This window comes from Cricetulus griseus (genome assembly GCF_003668045.3).
Source record: "Cricetulus griseus strain 17A/GY chromosome 1 unlocalized genomic scaffold, alternate assembly CriGri-PICRH-1.0 chr1_0, whole genome shotgun sequence".
Classification (NCBI taxonomy): domain Eukaryota; kingdom Metazoa; phylum Chordata; class Mammalia; order Rodentia; family Cricetidae; genus Cricetulus; species Cricetulus griseus.
Window position 1 is genome coordinate 190947015 of NW_023276806.1, and position 23470 is coordinate 190970484.

The 23470-nt window shown below is 43.5% G+C and overlaps 2 protein-coding genes across 4 annotated transcripts in view; one reads left to right on the forward strand and one right to left on the reverse strand.

The window, feature by feature from the left end:
* Dgki (diacylglycerol kinase iota) overlaps nt 1-23470 on the forward strand; it is a 434118-nt gene that overhangs the window by 60709 nt on the left and 349939 nt on the right. The gene's annotated exons all lie outside the window — the stretch shown is intronic.
* On the reverse strand, nt 7150-21720 carry LOC103160456 (non-histone chromosomal protein HMG-17-like). Its single transcript, XM_035450619.1, has 4 exons — nt 21713-21720; nt 17640-17777; nt 7379-7553; nt 7150-7320 (listed from the first exon to the last, which is right to left on the reverse strand). Exons 1-4 carry the CDS (start codon nt 21718-21720, stop codon nt 7177-7179), a joined length of 465 nt encoding a protein of 154 aa, XP_035306510.1. The 3' UTR covers nt 7150-7176.

The window sequence follows — 23470 nt, forward strand, 5'->3', positions numbered from 1 at the left end:
AGATGGGTATTTTACAGTTAGGGGTGTGGGTGTACATCACATTCCAAGCAATCTGGACCAATAAGAACAAAGATGAGGAGGTAAGGAGTCTGTGGCTACCTGCAAGAGGACTAAACAGCTATGTGTGTGAATGATGGAACATTCTGAGGATATAGGCTGGGCCCAGCATGTCTTGGAGACTAGATTTTTGGTTGTGAGTCACTGAAAAGTTTAGGCAAGAGAACAATTTGAGCATTTCTGTTGTGAAAGAACTTTCTGCTGATAACACATGAGATAGATTCAGAATGAAGGGATGGAAGGGAGCCCCTTGGGTTGAATATGAAGATTTGGAGAAGACAGCAAGCTCTGTTTTAGAATAGCTCCTTTGACTGAACTGTGTAATAAGAAGCTAGAAATGCAGGTCTAGAATGAAGAAGTTATGTGGGTGGAAAACCATGATCTTGGAGGAGAGAAGGCACAGAGCCTGAGTGGACCACTCATCATCATATCCCTCTGTGCCTAACTTGCCATGTCACTTTTATTAAAATATCAATATTTTATATGTGTTTGGTGTGTTTGTGTACCATGGTTAATTTTTATTGTCCTTTGACACAATTTGGGAAGAGAGAACCCTTATTTGAGGGATGGCCTATAGGCATGTCTGTGGGGCATTGCCTTGGTTATTTGATACAGGAGAGCCCAGCCCTCTATGGATGGCAGCATCCTTAGGCAGGTGATCCTGGGATGTATAAGACAGCTAATTAGTAAACCCGAGAGTGAGCCAGCAAGAAATATTACTCTATGGGCCCTGACTTGAATTCCTGCCCTTATCTCTCTCAATGATGGACTGTTACCTGGAAATGTAAGATGGAGTCAACTTTGATTCCCCGGGTTGCTTTTGGTGACAGTGTTTTATTACATCACTTGAAAAGATCCTGGAATAGAATTGAAAAGAAACAAGGATAATGTGTGCCTGTGTGTGTATGGTCAGGTGTACCCATGCACACATGTGGAAGCTAGAAGCATTTCTTTTGTTGACACTCTCCACCTTATTCCTTTGCTACAGGGTCTCTCACTGTGAGCTTCCAAGGTCTGCCTGGCTTGGCCTCCACAATGCTAGTCATGTAAAGCCATACCTAGATTTTGCATAGGTGCCAGAATTTGAACTCAGGTCCTCATGCTTGAACAGAAAGCCCTCTTTATCATGGAGCCATCTCTTCAGTCTTTAAGGTTCATAATTTTAAAAAACTAGGTTTTGAAGTATGAATGTGATCAAAAGAATTATCGTTATTTTTGACTAATCTAAGATTTAGATCTATGATTAAATAATCCCCGAGATAACCAAGTTTGGAGTGTGGGATGTAGAGCATAAGACAACTTTGATCTTCATTCCTTGTCTTTAACCTGCACAGTAAGGCGTGCCCTGCTCTGGCAACTCTGGCCATTCACCCAGAAAACATCGCATTAATTCAGCAACTGAAATACCCAGTGTTTTGCAACAGTAAAATCCCCGAGGCTGATTTGATTTGAGACTTCTTCCCTCCTTGTTGTGAGCTCCTGTGATCCTGCCATTGGAGGTGAAGGGTATCTCACTTCTCCCTTTCTACAAGACGATCTCATCCATTCTCTCAGTGTGCTGGCCTCTGTTTCAGACCCCCTTTGAACTGAAGTTGGGCTGGGGAAGAAGAATTTTTTAAAAAGTGAAACTGTAGCAGTCTTACCTGGCCTGTTCTTACTGATGACGTGTGCATCTGGTGTTGGAGCTCTCTGAATCCAGTAGACATTTGAGTTGACTTCTTGGGCTGCTTCGCAGATTTCCTCCTTCCACCATAGTTACGGTTTCCCGAGACAAGGATAGTTAGTACATTGCCATCCCAGCTTCACTTTCCTCAGTCCTGGGGCTCCTGATGACACTTTTGAGGGCAATCGTGGGATGACTGCCTCTTGGGTATAGCTTATTCTTCGTACATGGGGGACACTAAGCATACTTGGTTTCTTCAAGCTCTGGTCCTCCTTCAAAGCAGTGAGACCATTCCCCATGTTAGGTAAATCAGATGCAAACTGGCTTGTCTCCTAAGCATCATGAACTGTCAAGGTTTTAGGAGAAGTCCTTTCTCGCCACTTCAAAGCCTCTGTCTCGAAGAGGTAAACACCCCTAACCACTGCTCTCCCTGGCCTGAGGGTATTAACTCTCACCACATCTCTAACTCCCTCGAATAACTCCTCCTCCAAACATCAGATTCTTTATCTTCTTATGTCCATCATGGGATGAAGGAGTAATGAATTCTATAAACAGTCAGTTGGCATCTTTGTCAAATTTTGAAAATGGTCTTCTTTTCTAAAAACACATCAGGCCTCCCTTAAAGCTTCAGAGGGGATAGCCATGGTAATACCTTGTTATACAAACACAATCCTCCTGCCTTAGTTTCTTTAAAATACTTCCATCTACTTGGGGAATTTTGTTTCATGCGTTCAGAATTGGTGACATCCAGGGATGGGTTGCCCTGGCTGGCAAGGTTGGCATCTTGATGTAGGCATCTTGATAGAGATTGCATGTGTTCCTTCACCAGAGACACGCTTCCTTTCTTGGTCCACTATTGCATGGGCAGTTGTCCATGTCACAAACACTCAGTTTACAGTGATTGACTTTTTTTTTTTTTTTTTTTTTTGCCTATTCCAGTAATGAGTCTCAGCCTGACTCTGTAGCCCAGACCTCTTCCTTGGCAGACTTTTATCTGACATCCTGATAGAATTCTTTTATTAAAATATCACAAGCTTAATATGCAGTGCTGCTCTAGACTCCATTCCCCAACACAAATATCCATTCATCTTCATATCATTTCTCTTTAGTCTTAATGACTGGTCCCTAAAAACTCCCTCTAGTGGCTCAAATCACGGGCCAGGCGTTACCTCTTGTATTCTTAAGCTCTCAATGCCTTGAGCTGTTAGCAGTTTGGTGGTTTCCATGACCACCTTTCAAAATAGTGGTTTTATCTTTTGAAGTATAAAAGGCTATTATGGGACACAGTGGGATGGAAACAGTCTACCATGGATGGCTTGAAGTGGATGAAGTGACCCCTCTCTTGGCACTTTCATTATCAGTCACAGTTCACTGGTGAATAGTCACTCTGCTCACAGCTACTGTCTTAATTCGGACCTTCACCGTCTCTTGCTTGAAATAATTCATTTTAATTAAACAAAGCACACGTATATCCTGTAACACTTCAAATAAGAAGGTAACAAAATGAGTTTTAGTGAAATCAAGGTCATGCCTCAGCTTGTTTCCCAATCCCCACTCTCTGATACTGACAACTTCATAGGCTTTAAATAAAGCATATGCCATCTTACCCCATTTTGTTCTGCTGTAACAAAACCCCTTGGGCTGGATAATTTATAAAGAACAAGAATTTCTCCCTCCCCCTCCCCCACCCCACAGTTTTGAGCTCTGTGGAGTTCAAGGCTAAGGTGCCAACATTCTCCCTTTGGGTAACATGTAGGAAAGCTGAAGAGCTAAAGGAGGCGGGTTCATTTCTTTTCTCTAAGAAAGGAGCTCTTGTGGCCTATTCACTGCTCAAGGGTTTGAACACTTCATGATTTCACAGTGGCAGTTAAATTCCAACCGTGTGTGTGTGTGTGTGTGTGTGTACATGTGCATCGGTGTGTGGGCACTTGGAGGCCCAAAACTGATGTTGGCAATGACTCTTCTGACTTATTCACTGATGCAAGTTCTCTCTATCAAACCCAGAGCTCACTGATGTGGCTGGTCTCAATAGCCAGATTGCTCTGGGGAACCCTTTTCTCAGCCTTCTGAGGCTGCAATTACAGGTAGGCGATCACACCTGCTGGGCATTTACACAGCCTTTGGGGATCCAGACTCTGGTCCTCACGTTTAGGCAGCAGGCACTGTAACACTGAGTTATCTCCTTAGCTCTCCACTGAGCTTTGGAGGGCACTAAAACCATGTGGACATTCAAACCACAGCGTGATCACTGACGTGCGATAGTCTGAGATACGCAGTTCTGATCTGTGGGTCGAAAACCCACTTTATAGTTTGATGCCCCTCAGAGACAGAAAACATTTCCCCAGAAAATTCCTCTTAGCAGTGTCTTTCCTCTTCATTCCCATGCAGCTGGAGGCAGCCACTGTTTTCAGGTTTTTCATCTTAGTTTTGTGTGTTCTAGAATTTCCAATAAATGGTTCTGTGTGCTCTCCCTCCCCCACCTCTCTCTCTCTCTCTCTCTCTCTCTCTCTCTCTTCTCTCTCTCTCTCTCTCTGTGTGTGTGTGTGTGTGTGTGTGTGTGTAGAGGTGTAAACTTGTGCATGTGGAGGTCAGAAGTCAATTCTAGGTAATTGGAAGTCATCATCCTATTTTCTGAGGCAGGGTCTCTCACAGGGACTTGGTCCTTGTTAGTTAGGCTATACTAGCTGGCCAGTGAGACCCAGGGATCAGCTTTTTTCTTCCTTCCTGGACCTGGAACTACAAGTATGTGCCACTACAACTGGCTTTTTGGTTTTTTGTTTTTGTTTTTTTTTTTTTTTTTTTGAAACGTTGGTTCTAGGGATCAACTCCATATTCATGCTTCCTCACTTACTAACTGACCTGTCTCCCTAGTACTTGGCAATGGGAGTTCTTTTGTGTCTAATTCTTTCTCCTAATACAATAGCATGAGACTCACTCATACTGCTTCCACAATTAGTAGTCTATTCCTTATTACTACTGGGTAGTGTTCTGTTATGTGAGTAAATCCAGGCTGCTCCAGACTTTCCTATAGAGGGTCATTTTGGTTGTTCTGCTTGCCTATTGTGAATGAAGCTGGCCTGAACATTTTGAAGCTTTTGTACATATATGCGTTCATTTTGCTAGTATAAATATCCCGAGGTGGGATTTGAGCTAAAAGGGTTGATCTGCATCTTTACTTTGAGATGGAATTGCCAACTCCTTCCATTTTACTAGCAAAATGCAAGAGGCCTGGCTTGTGCTGGCCACATCCTCTCTAGTCAGTTTAGGGTGTCACAGGTCTCCAAAGATTGGTGCTCTCATTGTGGTTTTAGCTTAGTCTATCAAACTGCTTTTCGTTTAACACAATATTTTTTTCTTACTGTTTCTTAATTTAAAATTTAAATTATTATTTTATTTTATGAGTATGAGTGTTTTGCCTTCATATATATCTGTATATCGAATGTGTATCTGGGATCCATGGAGGGCAGAAGAAGGCACTGGATCCCCTGGGACTGGAGTTACAGAGAGCTGTGAGTCTCCATGTGGTTTCTGGGAATTATTGAACTTGGGTCCTGTGCAAGAGCAGCTCTCTTGACCACTGAACCATCTTTTGTGTTCTAATTTTTGGCATTTTAATTGTTTAAAACTCACTATTAGTGAGGTTTGGGACTAAGAAAAATTCTAGAGATAATTTTTTTGGCAGGTGTGTTCTGCTGAATATTTTCTGTCAATCTTGAAGCATCCCATCCATTTCCTTAATGTTATTTTCCAGTAAGTAAAAAAGAATATGTTTTACTTTTTATCACATTGCCTTATATAGCCCATCTGAGAAATCAACACGTATTCCTAGGCCAGAAAGAGAGTCTCCTGGGTTTTTTCCCCTAAAAGTTTTATAGTTTAACTTTTGTAATAAATCCATGATCCACCTTGAATTAAGTTTTTGTTCGTGTTGTAAAATAGAAATTGAGGCACATTCTTTTTCAACATGGTTTGTTGAAAGTTTCTTCCTTCCTTTATTGGTTTGGTAACTTTGCTAAAACCCTATCAATTGCAGAATGTATGCCAATTCCACACAGGATATAAGATGTCTTGAAGTCCTGAGATACACACACTCTATCTTTGTTATTTTCTCAAGATTGTTTTAAGTTTCCTTCATTCTTTTCATTTCCAATTAGTATTGAGAATTAGTATGTCAACTTACTTTATTATTACTTTAAATACATTTTAAATTAAAATATAATGGCATCGCTTCTTTCTTCCCTCCCATGCCCTCTCAGATTGACAACTCTTTTCTTTGATTAGTATTGTTTCATGTACACGTGGGAGAACCAGCTCTCACTTTAACAGCTGTCCTTGGGATTCTGCTGAGATCATATTAACTCCAAGTTCACACACCTAAGTTTCTGATTTCTAAGGATTTGAGAGAAAAAAAAATGTATTAAAGATTTCAGAGCTCATTCCCTTTCTGGAATTTTGCTAACATTTACACCTTCTAATTTTCTGCAGTTTTGCCCTTTCTGAATTTATCTGTCGCCTCATGAAACCCAGGAATCTGAGGCTGTCCACAGCCCCAATTAACAGTGTCCCGAGGCAAGAATCTGCAAACTGCCTTTAAACAGTTTTTTTCCAAGCCAAACCATATCCAGCTTTATTAAAGATGCTTTCCATAAACAACCATGGTATTTCAGGCGGGACATGGGCGGATAATCACTAACAGTTTATAAGAACTTCCAAACTCCCTCACATGGACTACCAAAATTAGAAAACCACTATAAAACCCGATGAAGTCTTCATTGGATGCTTTAGAAAGGGGAAGAGCTTAGAGTGAGGGTTGACATTTCACATTAAGGATGCTGTTTAACAGCTTTTCACAAGCCGACCCTGACTTTCAGGAAACGAAATGAAAGCGGCAGAATTATCAGTCTGAAGATCCACAGTCTTTTATAAAAGGAACCGCTGCTCTTTTGAGGACACTCAATGGTGTCACTGCAAAGTCCAGATTGCCCAATAGACCCACAAAACCAATGTTAGGTGCCAGGTTTCAACAGATCCCTGGTTTTAAGGGAGTTAAGTCTATGTTGATGGTATGGGGAGGGACGGATATAAAAATGAATTTGGAGTTTTCCCACACAATAAGGCATTCTGTGCCATGGTGGCCACATATGTCAACACCAGGACATCTCTCCTGAGCCAAGAGGAGTCTTTCTAAATTGTCAGGGAAAGATGTTTTCTATCAACCATCATTAATCCAGCTTAGTAGAATTTTGTTAGTGACACATGATCCTTTCCCCCCAAAACAATGAAGTATTCTGTGTGCTAACAACATAGCTAAAAAAACAAAAAGACAAAACAAAAAACAAAACAAAAAAAACCCCCAAAACCAAAAACCCAAATTCTGCATTCTTATAAAACTTGATAAAAAGTATTTCAAAGTGGACAGTCACCAGAAGTGCACAGTTATCAAAAATGCACACATTTCACTTGGCATCTCCAGCACCTTCAGCTTTTTGTGCCTGGCCTATTTTGGTGTCTTTATTTTCTGCAGGGCTATTGGCATCCTTGCCAGCATCTGCTTTCCCTTTCTTCCCCTTGGGTACCTTCTCTCTCTTCTTTGCAGGGGCCTTTTCAGGCTTGGGCTCTGGCTTTGGAGGAGCCCTTCTCTCCCTTCTTTGCAGGGGCCTTTTCAGGCTTGGGTTCTGGCTTTGGAGGAGCAGGTTTAGCAGACAACCTTGCAGATTTTCTCTGTGGCTCGTCCTTCATCTTGGCTTTATCTCCTTTAGTATCTGCTTCAGCCTTTCTTTTGGGTGTGTCAGTGGTGGAGGACGTTGGTGCTGAACTCCGGGATGTAGTGGTCCTTTAAACCATTTTTAAAAACAAGTATTTGTAGCTGGGGGGGCGGGTTAGCTAATCGAGCATGCCATCCTAAATTCAGACCCTCAGACCCCTTGTTCCTCTCTTCTGTGTTCTCTGATTACAATCCTTTTGTATTCTTGAGACACATGCATCCCTGCAAATCTCCCTTCCTTGCCTGTGTTTTGGGGCCTGACAGAAGTTCTTGAACCTTCTTCCCCTTGCTTGCAGCCTGGCTGACTCCACAGTTCTCCAGACGTCAGCTCTAAGGAACAGCTGATTGGAGGAAAACTCCCCCATGGGGTGATTTGCCCTTTGTTATTCCCCCTCCTCTGTGTAGTTTATCGTTACACCCAGTAACTTGTGAATCACCTCTTCTTATGTGGAGGCTCTCTGACTGTCTACCTGAGTTCTTATCTGTTGCTCTGATAAGACACCATGGCCAAGGCGATATATAAAAGGGAGCATTTGATTTGGAGAGCATGGTTCCAGAGTCCACAGTCATCATGGTGGGGAATATGGCGGCAGGAAGGCAGGCATGGTGCTGGAGCAGAAGCTGAGGGCTTGTAGCTGAGGGGGGAGGGAGGAGGGAAGGAGAAAGGGGGAGACAGAAAGGAGAGAGGAGGGAAGGGAGGAAGGAGGGAGGGAGGGAGAGAGACAGAGACAGAGACAGAGACAGAGACAGAGACAGAGACAGAGAGAGCTCTAACTGGGATAGCATGGGCTTTTGAAACCTCACAGCCCATCCTCAGTGACATACCCCCTCCAAGGATGTAAGTCCTTGTCTGACAGATTGTATGGGGAAGTTATGGAGCCCTGTAAGTTTTAGGTGTCCAATCATCTCCAAGTGATTTCTTTCATCCCTTTTACTTGTGACACTGTATATTAAATACTAGCATGAAATCCCCATGCAAGTGCCTCAGCTGCCCAGAGGCCGGTCTTCCAGACACTTCAGAAAATATACCAGTCAGTAGTCACATGCACAGACACATTTCTATTGAGTTAAAAACGTTAACTTTTTTCAGCTTTTTGAGGCAGTTCTCACTCAGGTTGGAGGCCAGACACACTTTGAACTTGCAGCAATTCTCCTGCCTCAGCTTCCCAAGTCACAGGCATGAGCCACCACACTTGGCTAGGAGCTTCGTTAATAATTGGTGATTATCTCATTATTTTCTATTTCTTTTCCATTTTCCCTTAAACCAGTGGCTGTCAACCTTCCTAATGTTGTAACCCTTTAATACAATTTCTCATGTTGTGGTGACCCCCAGCCATAAAACTATTTTTGTTGCTACTTCATCAGTGTAATTTTGGTACTGTTATGAATCATAGTGTAAATAACTGTGTTTTCCGATAGTCTTAGATGACTCCTGTATAGGGTCATTCGATCTGCAAAGATGTTGTGATCCACAGGTTGAGAACCACTGCCTGAAACAGACCTCGACAACACCGCTTTGAGCCTCACCTATGTAAAACCTGCTTTCTCCAACTTCTCACTTACCTCAAAGGCTTTTCATACCATTCTTAAAAAACACTGTAGTTGACTTCTTTATTGCAGTTCCCTTGAGATAATCATGGTTGATATCCATGTTGATGTTTAGCCCCCAATAAACACATGGACACTATATTAATTATTAAACTGTTTGGCTGATGGCTTAGACTTCTTACTGGCTAGCTCTCTCTTAATTATTAACCCATTTCTATCAGTCTATGCATTGCCACAAAGCTGTGGCTTACCCGTAATCTGGCACGTTACTCCTTCAGCAGCGTGGCGTCTCCTGGCGTCTCCTCTCTTCCTTCCTCTTCCCAGCTTTCTCCTGGTCAGCAGTCCCACCTATACTTCCTGCCTGGCTACTAGCCAATCAGTGTTTTATTCATCAACCAGTAACAGAAACATATATACAGAAGAACATCCCCCATCATCTCCTCTCTAAGTAACATGATATATCAATAATAAGTGCCTTATTCACATGAAATAGAGACTAGAAAAAGAAAAAGAAAAGCTTTTTCTTTAACTACATCTGCTCCAAATACACCTCTTGCCCAGCACCAGGCGTAGTGGGAACTCTACCACTTCCTAAGTTGTATATCTTTCCATGTTTTTCTCTAAGTCTCCATGAATGAACACACACAGTAAGGTGACTGTGAAAACACTGAACACCGAAATGATGAAATATGTAAATAGAAAATCGAGCATTTAAAAACATGTTCTTTTATTATCTCAGTAAACTGAAATTAGCTTAACTGCCTACCCGGGGAACCAAGTTAAAGGTAGCGGCTTGCCACATCTGTCTAATGAATTCTACATTCTTAGCTGGTTTGGTCCTTTGTTTGATGATGTGGCTGTCTCTAGCTAATTGATAGTTCCATATCAACCATGATTTAAAACAGCAAAACAGATCAATCTGCACAGTGATTCATGCGTTGAATTAACAAGCAGCAGGCTCTGTGGTGTGCTGTTCTTTGCTTCTTTCATTCAAGGGTACATTTTGGGGGCTAGAGAGGTGGCTGGCACTCGGTGCTTCACTGCACTTGCGGCTCTTCTGGAGGACCTAGGTTCAGTTCCCAGCATTGTGTGGTTCACAAATGCCTGTACTTCCAGGGGGATCTGACATTCTCTTCTGGCCTCTGGGGATACCTGTACACATGTGGTATATACTTGCAACACACACAAAGTAAAATACATTTTTGTTGCTTACACAATGTTTATCTAATGGTGTGCGTGTGTGCGCGCACATGCCTAAATTATTTGTGTGCATCATGTGTGTATAGGAGCCCATAGAAATCAAGTGAGGAGTCAGATTCTCTGGACCTGGAGTCATAGATGGTTGTGAGCTGCCATGTGAGTGCCGGAAACAAAACTCAGGTGCTCTGGAAGAGCAGTCAGTGCTCTTAACTGCTGAACCAACTCTCCAGCTCCACTTGATTGTATGTATGTATGTATGTATGTATGTATGATACACCTCATTGTTCCTTATGGCAGGATATTATCCTATAATCTATATAATGTATTTATTTGTAAAGCGCTTTACTATTTAATTTCTCCTAGTGCTTTGGTGTTATAAGTCATGGTGCCCACATATCATATCCCCTCAGCATCTCTCTGTAGCTCAGTGGAGACTGCTGTGGGGTGGGGTTATAGCAGAGGAATGACCAGTTTGCAGTGTACAGGAAGATCAGTACTTTATTCACCTACAAGAAATGTACACACACCCTGTGTTACCTGCACTGATGTGTACTTTAGTATCTCCTAGAGATAGAAGTTCCAAGGCAAATGTGGGTACACTCAGGTGAATTCTACAACTAACTTAGATGTCTATGTACCCCACCTTTCTGGCCAGAGAGTGTGGGTAGGCAAGCAAGGGGTATCACGAGAGTGGTCTGTGAGGAAAGTGAGGAGAGTTAGAGAGGGGCCAGTGCTTGCTTGCCCAGAGTGAGGAGTATCTTCGGCCTTCAAAGAGGGCTCGGGAGTGTTGGTTCCTTACTGTCCTCATAAGCTTGCAAGCACAGCACGTGTCCCTGAGAAGTCAGGATCAAGACTGCTCATCTTCATCCTGAAGCCGCTCCCCATCTTTATATGAGATGAGAAAATGCTCTTTGGACACACATTAGCATGAAAAGGAGCTGGGGGGGGCAAAACACAGTGTGAGTCAGAAAGCTTGTGAGTCTGAGCCAGCTGTGTGTTAAACAGAAGCAACTTGAGGAGACCTGCCTGGAAAACCTGCTGAATGGAACACTTGAGACGCATTCAGAGACGCCGGTGGTGGATGGGCTTGCTTGTTTCTGAAGAAACAGCTGCCAATAATAATGGTCCCATGATGTCACAGAAAACATGACTCTCGGCTCCCATTCAGTTGTAACACCCCACCTTCATTTCATACAGGGACCTGGGGAGAGAAGAGGGTCCCTTAAGGAGGGGGCGAGGCAAGCTAGAGCTATAGTCCCATGTGGCAGCCATGTCTGCCCACCAGCCAGGTGGTCTTGGAAGAGGTGCCTCTTGGTAAAGGGGCCTGAAGCTCTCTGCTGCTGCGGCAAGTCAGACATGTGGGATCGCTGGAAAGAAAAGCACCCCTGGACTGGCCGGAGGTTTGAGTTCCATTCTGCCTGCCTGTCTGTCTGTCTGTCTGTCTGTCTGTCTGTCTGTCTGTCTGTCTCTGTCTGAAGGGGGTAGGGAATAATGGCACATGTGTGTGCTGCCCACACATGAACATGAACAGGGGAGGGCATGCAGTTCACTGATGTGTAAAGAAAGCAGACCTTCTAGTTTTATTTCTGACAGAGGGAGAACTTCAGCACTGGAGGTGTGGTCCATGGGAATTCCGTGGAAGCATAACTTTCTGAGAAAAATCTCCCCTCGCCTGACCCATGTGAGAGTTTTATCGAACCAACCAGTCAGGGAAACGGCAGCTAATGTGATTTCCTCTTTCTAGTGTGAAAACATTTATAATGGTGCTCAGATTATCTACAACTTCTCCAGTCAATATGGAAACCTTTATAGAGTCTAGATGTAGCCACCCCACCACCACCACGCACACACCCGTGATCTCTAGGGAATGCTGTTGGGACTTCACTGCTTCCTTTTTGAAAAATGTAGCATTTGTATTCTATTACATTTGTGTGTGTGTGTGTGTGTGTGTGTGTGTGTGTGTGTGTGTGTGTGTGTGTGTGTGTGTGAATATACCTGCCCTGGTACACATGTGAGGTCAGAGGATGACTCTGGGGCCAGTTCTCTCCCTGCACTGGCAGGTCCTGGGAATCAAGCTTAGCCCCCCCAGGCTTGGTGGCAGGTGCTTCTGCCTGCTGAGCCATCTCCTCTGTCCTGTGTTTTTTAAGATAGGGATAACTCTCCCTTCTCCCCCTTGAAAATGCATCTGCTCAGTGTGCTGGGTTACTCCCTAGGGTCGCTGGGTGGTTGGGGGCCCTGTGTCATAATCCTTCAAGGACTGGCAGTTGGAGGCAACAGTTCAGAGCCCAGATTTCCACAGGCAGGGTAGTCATAAGTACTGAATCACTCAGAAGAGGTTTTGTTTGTTTGTTTCTCCTTTTTTTTTTTTTTTTTCAGTTGGAGAGGACTGAAAAAGTTTCATTTGGATTTTAAGGATCTTTTTTTTGAGTCACTTTATTTTATTTTATTTTATTTTATTTTATTAGTTCAAATTAGGAACAAGCTTGCTTCAGATGTCAATCCCTTCTCCCTCTCCCTCCCCTCCCCCCAACATCCCACCTGCCCGTAGCCATTCCCCTCTACTCCCCAGGCAGAGTAAGGCCCTCAAAAGGGGCTCCCCAAAGTCCACCACATCATCCTGGGCCAGGCTTAGGCCCTTCCCCATGTGTCCAGGTCAAGAGAGCATCCCTTCACAAGGGATGGGCTCTCAAAATCCCTTCTTTTTTATTTTATTTTTTTAAGATTAAGGATCTTTTAACTAGAATTTAGTAATGTTTGAAAATACTTGTGTTAGTCTCACAGCCCTTCCCCCCAACCCCCCAAAAAGAGAAAGCTTAAGTAACAGAGTTCAGACAGTCTCACCCACACTGACTTACTGGGAAGACTTAGTAGTCTGTAGCCAATGCTGTTGGGCTTAGATTTACAAACCTCTGCTGTTCTTGGCAGTGCCTTAGAATCAGGCACTGCTACTGTTTGGGTCTCTGTGATCCTCAGTTTCCTTATCTGTAAAGTGTAAATGATGCTTAAAGTAGTATTGTAATGAGGGGGAACTCGGATTTAGCAAAAGGCTTGAAATGTTTGGATGTTTGAGAAGTATTAGGCGCTGTGTCCATCTTTCTAAGGTTTGGGTTCATTTACTTTTCTTTGTAGGCCTTGGGGTTTCTCTGCTATTTTAACCAGAGTGCGGTCTTCTGGAAGTATGTAAATATGGATATGTGGATAGAATCTTTCAGAACTGATCTTTTTTTGTTTGGGAGACAGGAAGGAATTGAGATAGGATGTCTCACTGTATTCCAGGATGCCCTAGAACTATGTAGTCAAAGCTGGCCTAGAAGTAGAGGTGATCCTCCTGCATCTGCCTCCTGAATGTTGGGGTTACAGGTGGGAGCCAGCACATCTAGGTCTCTTTCCCTGACAGCTGTCTGTTGAAACAGCTCCTTGTTTAGCATCTTGTGGGTGCTCTCTGAGTCTATGGGGGCTTATCACAGGGTGTCCTTTAAACTCTACACCTCAGGGGTCCAACCTTTTCCAGCAGTCAGGGCATCCCTTCAGAGACTGGCTCTCCAAAGGAAGGGATTAGTTTTCTTCCCAAAGAGTTTACTAACATCATCACAGTGATCTCTTGTATTTATTCACCCTGAGCTATGTGAGGATGTCCCCAATTGTCAAGTCTTCGAAAGGATTTTCTTACCACCGTTTGCTCCGCATCATTTTATGCATTTGCTTTGGTTATTATAAAATACGTTATTATAAGTAATCAAATGGAGTATTTTACATAATGTTTTTACTGGTTCAAATGAGAGGAGTCTACCTAAGAATGTGGAGCTGCTCAGTGCCCTTAAAAATGGGTCCCATCTTGCTCAGGCAGAAAGAAAGGGAAGACGGACAGGTCTGTTCTGGGGTTCCACCCTCTCCTTTAGCAAAACAGCTTCTTCTACCAGAGACCCTGACTCATCCCTCCTGTCCCCACTGCCTTGTCTCTTTTTGATGTGTGTGTCTCCACTAATTCTAGGGTCACATTGCCTCTCTGCATCTCCATCCCAAGTGGGGGAAGGAAAGCTCATCCCCATGCCTCTGTTCATGGCGTCTGAAAACAGAAGCCTCCGTTTGTTTCATGTATGAATACAACTACTCAGAATAACCACCGACAGTGTTTCCAAATATTTTGGCCCTATTTAAGTAAAGAGACATGAATAATTTGGAACTGGCATCCTTTTTCTTTTTCTTTTTTTTTTTTGTTGCATTAGCAATAAATGTGATGAAACCTTCAAAGCAAAATTTCACAGTGAAGAGTGGTTGCCTTCTGTAGAGAGAGGAGGGCATGGGTTTGGGGCTTAGACTTGTCCTGAATAAACGTTCTGCTTGCATGCTTTTGTCTATGAACATTTGAGAAGTGCTTTGGTGTGTGTGTGTGTGTGTGTGTGTGTGTGTGTGTGTGTGTGTGTGTGTGTTTCCTTTCCTCAAATAGGCTTGGTTTGGTTTAGGGGAACTCTCTTGAGTATTTTGCTAGGTGTTGTTCTGCTTGTCCCAGGCTCAGGTATCAATGAGAAGAGCGCTCACTCTTAGGAGTTCGCAGGTCAGTTGGCAAGTTAGAGTTGACCATTGAAAGACAGTGTCTAATACAAAGTTGGTTCATACTTGAAAAAAAAGATTTAGTTTAAGTTTTAGTGTGTGTGTTTACTTGCAGAGTCCAGAAGACAGCATCAGATCTCCTGAAAACAGAGTTTCAGGTAGTTATGAGCTACTCTATGTTGGTGCTGGGAACTGAATTCTGATTCTCATAAGAGGGACAAGTGCTGTTAGCCACCAAGCCATATTGTGAGCATCCACACTGTATCTCAACTGTGTTCTCTGTCTAACTTAGTGGAAAAATAATAGATGAGTTTCTCTTGTCTTCTTAATTTTTCGAACATGGGAAGTTTCTGAAGAAGGCGGGACACTGCAGAGAAGGGGCAGGAAAACCAATCATTTTATTTATTAGCTTCCTTTCCTAACATGAGTGCACAGCTTCCTAATCCATAGATCAAAGCAAGGCACTGTACAAATGCTGTTTGTTTCCAGAAGCCCACAGCTGAAATTCCTGTGTTGACACCAAGAACTTCCTGCCCTTTGGCAATTACAGTGTACCCAGGAGCAATTTCACCTTACTAGAAAGTGATCCTCAATTTGAGTTGGCAGCAGCTCAATGCAGGTGAGCTGTAGGTGTCTGTGGCTCTGAGGCCTTTGGGTTCTCCAACAAGACTTACAGCCAATGAAGCTGTTGAGGCTGTTCAGTGGTAAGGTATTTACCTCAATGATCATAGTACTGCCATTCTGAAAAACCATGCTGGTTTAAAACATTGTTAGGAGCCAGGCAGTGGTGGCGCACGCCTTTAATCCCAGCACTTAGGAGGCAGAGGCAGGTGAGTTTGAGACCAGCCTTGATGGGGAATGTTCTTCTGTGTATATGTTTGATGAATAAAGCACTGTTGACCAATAGGGAAGCAAGATAGGTGGGACTAGGCGTTGAGGAGGATTCTGGGAAATGTAGTAAAGAGAAATCACCATGTTATCCAGGCAGGAGTGATGCAGCAGGCACAAACAGGAAATCCTCCTCCCCTCCCCTACCCTCCCCTGCCCTCCCCTGCATTCCCCTGCCCTCCCCTGCCCTCCCCTGCCCTCTTCTCTTTTCTGCGGAGATGCTGAGCGGACATGATGTAGACCCCAATGGAGTAAGAGGCCCGGCCATGTGGAATTACATGGATTATTAGTAAATGGGTGAATAATTAAGACTGAGATAGCAAATAAGAAACCTTAGCCAAAAGGCCAACAGCTTTATAACTAGTATCTGCGTATTTCTTTGGGGCACAGAAGGGCAGTGGGACATAGCCAGGCCAATAAAACCTTATGTTACACAGCCTGGTCTACAGAGTGAGTTCCAGGACAGGCTCCAGAGCTACACAGAGAAACCCTGTCTCAAAAAACATTGTTAGGAAATGATATCATTATAGTTCTGATGAGAGTTAAGTGTGGTGGTATCTGCTTCCAGTCCCTGCACTCTGGAGGCTGAGGCAAAAGGATTGAGAGTTTAAAGCTGGCCTGGCATACATAGTGAGAATTTGTCCTAAAACAAAGCAAAACATTGTAGAAATTCCTCTCACTCAGTAGAATATTTATTTTTGTGTCTATGAAATGCAATTTGGGTTACTTAATTTTATGGGTTTGGAAATTTTTAGAAGTATTTTTTAGAGTCATTTATTTTATTTTACATGTATGGATAGTGTGTGTGTGTGTGTGTGTGTGTGTGTGTGTGTGTGTATACCATGCATATATGTACATGTACTAGAAGAGAGCCTAATATCCAAAGAGGTCAGAGAGGCATTGGACCCTCTAGAACTGGAATTACAGATGGTTGTGAATAACCACGTAGCTGCCAGGAACTGAACCTAGGACCTCTGAAAGAGTAGTGTGTGCTTTTAACCACAGAGCTATCTCTACAGCTCCCTATGTTTTATGTGTGTGTGTGTGTGTGTGTGTGTGTGTGTGCGCGCGTGTGTGTGTGTGCGCGCGCGCGCGCGCGCGCGCGTGTGCAGGTGCCTATGGAGTCCAGAAGAGGGCATCGAATCCTCTGGAGCTGGAGTTAGATGTGCTGTGAGCTGCCTGCCGTGTGAGTGCTGGGAACAAAACCAGGGTCCTCTGGGAAAGCTGCAGATGCTCTTCACTGAGCTCTCTCTCTCCAGTCTGGGTCTGTGATTTTTTTCACATCATCCATATGGTGAGGCATGACTCTTATTTCATCTAGTAGATGAGTGCTTCACTACTGATCTTAAAAAAGCATTTGATTTCTGCAAAGTGATGGGATGTAGTTAGAAAAATAGACATAATCTATGGGAACAAAAAAAATTATATCAAAATGGAAGCTGTTGACTATAAAAGTCCAGCTACTACTTATTCATTTAAGGTTTGCCTCACACACATTGATTAAAAGAAGGTTTTTTGTTTTTAGTGTAACTCAGGACTATTTTATGTTGAAGTTTTATATTAATTAAAAACTTGTAATGTTTAAATATATAATTATATGCATTTATTTATAATACAAATAAATTAACTATATATCTATACATATACTTATAATAACTTATTTACGATATAACACATAAATATAAGAAATATATATTAAGTGTATATTTATATACTTATTTATAATATAAATATCATAAATATATATTTCTATAGTGGGAGTTTTAACTCAGTACCTCACACATGCTAGGCACACAGCTCTATCCCTAGCCCTATTTATTATACGTTTTATTATGAAAGTTACATTTCTTAGTAATCAGTGCTTGGTGGTAGGTTTTTTTAAAATTTTGTTTGTCTTCCTAGACTGATTAGAAAATAATTGTTTCTAGATCCCATTAAACGTATTTATCTGGTTCAAATAGTCTTCACACTAGTTCTGCATTTTCAGGCAGGCACAGGGGCAGAACGTCGCTGAAGATCTTTGCTCTCAGCTGCCTTGCCAGTTCTCCCTGCAGCTTCCAGTATTTTCCATTCTCTGGTTCATCTTGCATTGCCTCTGTTTCTCCCCTGCAAGCAATAGAAGCAGAAAGTGATTACCACCATGAATCAGGACTCCAGAATCAAAATTCTAAATCCCTGAGCACAAATGCTATCTCTCTTCAGAATTTCCTGACCCATTTTCCTTTTGCTTTCTTTTTCTCTCTCTCCCCTTTTAAAGATGACAAAATTGACTTTCTTTTCAATCTGCCTTCTTCAGAAATCTCTCTCCATGATTGGCATTTTCCTCTTCTACCGCTCACAAAGACCGTGACAGCATGCCTCAGACAGAACACCGAGTGCCAACAGATCATCTCCAAAAAGCAATGCTTTTTCTGCAAGAGTTCATTTTTTTCTGATGAAACCAGAACATGGGCCATTTAATAGAAAACTCAAAAGACTTCAGAACACAATTTAGCAGCCATTCAATCAAGCGGTAGCAATTTCTTTTGTCCCCAGCAGGAAGGAGGTGGTTTAAGGTAGGGAGGTGGAATATGAGAGGCGAGGGGGCTCTAAGGTCTTAAGGAATTTGTGAGGAGAGAAAATTTAGGGCACTTTGTGCCAGAAGACACAGCTCAGTTCTGTCCCCAAGCTGGGACACTCGCTCCAGCCACCTGCTCCTTTTTCCTTGGAAACAAGCCCTCTGCTTACTTTTGTGTGGAAGTAACTTTTGTGTGTTATGAAGTCTTTTGAGTTTTCTATTAATATATATATATATATATTGCTCTGAGTCAGACCTTCGTTTTTTCAGAAACTGTCTGGTGCAAGTCATCTCTCGTTACCCCTGGTTTGTAGCTTAAATATGTGTGTTTTTAAATGGCTATAAAAATAAGCAATTCACATAAACATGCCCATCCTCTCCCTATTATGGAGCTTTGTTCTCCTTGGCAAACTCCCCCTGTTACTTCTTTGGCATTTACTTAACTCTGTGTTTCTACATCCTGTTTGTCTTATAATTACATCATGTATGACCTATCTTCCTTCTATGCATGGTGAGATTTGAAACCGAGATCCTCATGTCCAACAAACACAGTTCCGCTCTGTCTTCCTTGTGGCATTATATGAGACTTGTTGAATTCATGAGCAATTACTTGGACTGCGTTGCTTTGTGACGTATTAAGTACTAGATGACGTTTATTGAGCAAATGTAATACAGTGTTGAAGAGCTGAGACATGTATGGACTCGGTAGCAAGCACATCCTGTTCACCCACACAGTGTAAACTGCTGCTCTAAAGTCACATAGGAAATAATGATGGTGCTTTACTTCAGTAAAACTACCTACACTCTATTGTGTAGGTAGAGTTTTCCCGTGTCAGTGGCTGCTTCCCAAATAACCACTCCGAGGCTTAATATTAATTACAAATGCTTGGCCAATAGCTCAGGCTTGTTACTAGCTAACTGTCACATTTTCACTGAATCCATATTTTTGTTTACACTTTGCCACATAGCTTGGTACATTCTTTCAGTATGGCAATGTCTATCTTGCTTCTCTCTGTGTCTGCTGGCACCTCCCAACTCTACCCTTCTTCCTTCCAGCATTCTCAGTTTGCCTCTCCCGCCTAACCTCATCCTGTTCAGCTATTAGGAAGTCATCTTCTTTCTCACACCAATCCCAGCGTCATCCCACATGGATAATCCTCTGCACATCCCACAGTGTGCAGAGGATTATCCCACAGCACTAGACCCTGCTTTTAACCATGACAATCTATGTTATTAACACTTTCAGTATTTATTTAGTTGGTTATTGCTTTTTTCTTTCTTTCTTTCTTTCTTTCTTTCTTTCTTTCTTTCTTTCTTTCTTTCTTTCTTTCTTTCTTGAGATGGGGTTGCACTCTGTAGTCTGTACTCACCTCAAACTCACCCTCAAATTGTGACAGTGGTCTTGCCTCAGATGCTTGAGGGATTACAGATGTGATTTACCACATCTGGCTTACTTACATGTTTTAAAAAGATGACTCTTGTCTGTGTAGGCCTGGAACTTCCTTCATGATCTTCCTTCTTCAGCCCAAGTGCTGGGATTGCAGACATGTGGATGATTGTTATGATTTCGAGAAAGGCTGTTTGTAGTGGAGTCACATGGATTTGTTGTCATTTCTTTGTTTTTATTTCTTTTAGGAATCCTGCTTAGTGAGACATTCTGATGTTCTCTGCTTTAACCCCACAGTTCTTTGGGTTTGCACTCAGAAAGGCCACGTGACCTTTCTTCGTGCTCTGTCCTGTTCCCCCATCTCGAGAGTGACTCCTTATTTCTGGCCTGCCCTTTTGGTCGCCTTCTGCTTTCTTCTTCCCTGTTGTGCGATGTGTTCCTGCCTTCCATTTTAAGTGGCTTTCCTCCCATGTGGGTCAGCTGCTGTCAGTCACGGGGTGAGGAGGCTGCAGGAGCTGGCAGGCACTCTGCCGATGGCCCGAGGTTCAGGTACTGGTGATGGTTTTCCTGCGCAGTGACATCAGAGGCGTCATCTGTGAGTCCTTCCTGTTATGGAATGTTCCAGACTTGTTTCTGGAGCTATGTACCTGTTGCAGGTGCTGTAGGAGCTACATTTGAATTGACATGTGGCTGTACACGATTGTATCTGTAGGCACACGTGTATGTGGAGGTCAGAGGTCGAGGCTCGCTTTCTTCTTTGATGTTCCCCACCTTGTTTTTGAGATGGATTCTCTTACCAGCGTGACACCAGGCTGGTTAGTGAGCCCCAGGGAGGGACCCTGTAGCTCCTTCCACTGTGCTGGAATTCTAAGTGTGTCCTACCTTACTTCGTGGAAGGGATATGAACTTGGGTCCTTGTACTGGCCTGGCAAGCGCTTTAGTGACTGATTCTGCTTCCCTGGTCACGTCCTTCTTTTTAGACTGAGCAAGCTCTCTCTCCTGTGTCCCTAGTTCCTAGAGACTGCTCTCACAGCTTTTCTTTTGTAAGTGTCTGATTTAGTTTGTAATGGGTTTCATCGTGGCCTTTTCCTACTCAGTCATTATTGCACTCTGTTCTTATTCAGCCCCACCCCCCCACTACTCTCCCATCTCTCCTGATCCCCCTCCTCCTCTTCCCAAGTAAGTCCTCCCATCTGCTTTTAGTCACATGTACTCAGCTGCCCTCCTTTCCACTCCACTCCTATAGATGTCTTCTTCCTTTCTCTTGTGGTCACTTTTATAACCTACAGGTCTTCCCATCCTGTCCTGAGAGGGAAGGGGTGTGTGTGTGTGTGTGTGTGTGTGTGTGTGTGTGTGTGTGCAAATGAGTGCATGCATGCGTGTGTGTGTGTGTGTGTGTGTGTGTGTGTGTGTGTGCAAATGAGTGCATACATGCATGCGTGCGTGTGTGTGTGTGTGCAAATGAGTGCATACATGCATGTGTGTGTGTGTGTGTGTGTGTTGTGTGTGCAAATGAGTGCATACATGCATGCGTGTGTGTGGTGGGGTGTTCTCTCTTCTGCCTAGGAACCAGTTTGCCTCTCCCCACTCTGAGAGCCTAGCTTTCCTGTGTTAACAGGTGAGTGGGGGCTTGTTTATTCCTTCTACTTTCTAGAAGACTGATGAAATCTCTTCCCGGTTGGTCGATGTCACCATCCTTTTCTCTCTTTCTGTGTGGAATTTCATTAGATTGGGGTTTGGGAAGGGACTAGAGAAAAACAAGATGCCGTGGTTAGCGAGAGCCTGAGGACACCACCACAGAGGAGGGTTATTTCTTGGAGCTTGCTTCATTTCCCGGCTGCGTTGGAGACCGTGGATGATGGTCTCAGAATAATAGCATGGCATCATTTGCCATCTTCCTTGAACTTTGGCATTGGGTGCCATCCTTATTCCTTCCTTTTGTCTCAGGGTTCTCAGTCTTCAGTGATGTCGCCAGCTCTTTTCTCCTCCTGTCTGAATGTGTCAAGCAGAGAGGAAGAGAGTCAGGTTTCTTCAGGAAGTGGATTTGGTGTCCAGAGACTCTCCCATCTTGGCTTCTCAGAGTCTTGGAAGACATACCTCGCCATGCTGACTTAAAGCCTAAAGTATGGGTATAGCTTCTCTCAGGAACCTGCTTGAGGCTGTGGGGTGAATTCTGAGATGAAACCCTGCCTTTCTCTCCTTAGTCAGTAGTAGTAGCAGGCAGCATGGTTTGGGACTTCACAGTCTTCCTGGGAACCTGGATATCATACTCTTCTCTTTTGGTCCTTGCAAGCCTGAGGTATATTTGGCTGCACTGTCCAGTAAATAATGTGGTACTCAGCCTTGTAACCTCCAGGAGGACCCCTGGTTCACTCACTGTTCGGAGGACCAGTGTAGCAATGGCTTTAAACCTGGACAAGTGCTGGCTGTGACGGGAAAGCTCTGGAAGGCTAAGGGCCATCTCCAGTGAGTCATCCTGGGGTGCTGAGGCCTTGCTCTGGAAAGTGATTTCTCCAGCAAGTTTGAAGAATGCACGTGAAGTGCTCATCACATTTGTGGCACTCACAAAGCCGTGAAGAATGGCCAATGTGATTGGTGACAAAAAAATATGTCCCCAAATGACTTGGATGTGCTGGACAGCTGGACTAAAAATAACAAGATGACATTTCAAAAAGATAGGTGTGAAATCTAATTTTGGAATAAAAACACCAATGGTAATGATGGGGGCAGAGGCATCTATTGCCAGAATTCCTAGTCGAGAAAGACACTGCGAGGTTTCCTCTGACTAGAGGCTCAATGCGAGCCAGGGAATTTGATGAGAGCACTACAGCTGAAGCTGGGGTGATGGAACCATAATAGATAGTGATAGGCAGCACACTTCCCCATTCAAATGGTTAGGTCACACCTGGAACCTTGTGTTTGCTGACCCATGAACCTTTTATGACACAGGGAAGATAAAAGTTTTCCAGAGAAGGACTGTTAGCAAGGGGCAGGAGGGTTTGGGGGCATATCTCAAGAGAAACCATGGAAAGAACTGAGTGTATTTAGATGTAAAACAAAACTGTCTCATTAGCTGTGGAATTTTAGGTGAACTCCTTACTCTCTGAGCTTCAATACCCTCATGGGTAAAATGGAGAGGGGATAACTTCTGGGTGGTGGTAGCAGAGAGTGGTGGCCAGAACTGCTGCAGAGGTAGGAGGTGGCTGTGAGACTGTGGCCATCTACATGCCATAATAAGGCATTTTAAGTGTGTCTTTTGCAGTGGAACTAATATGGCCACCCTCATCTGTCTTTCTTTCTGCATCTGGATTGTTTATAAGGAATAAAGATTTATTCAACCTACATTCCTGGGGTTTGGGAAGTTCCAGGGCAGGCTACTGTTTCTGTTAAAGACCTTCTTGTTGGTGGGGACTTTTGGTAGAGTATTGGACTTGCACAAAGCATCACATAGCAACTGAGGGATAGCAAAGGACAGTGCTTCCTTAACACACCAACTCTAGAGATAAACTCACTGATTTGTATAAGGGTGAACCTGTCTATGATAGCAATGCCCTTATCACCTCTTGAGAGTTCTGCTTTGTGTCTGCCTCTTAGGACCTTACAATGGTGATTAAACCTCATGGTGAGTTTGGGTGGGGCATTCAGACCATAGTAAGGGGCTTAGTAAATGTCCAGGCCAACAGGTGGCAATGGGGCTATTTTGGTGCCCAAGTCAAGCTGGAGGAAGGTCTGTCCTGTGAATGGGCACTGTGGCTAGGCATGAGCTACCTCATGGAATTGGTAAATGGACTGCCGTGGGAGGCATTTAAGCAGGGCTGGCAGGAACTCTATTCAGTCTGGCTGGCATTTCTGGTT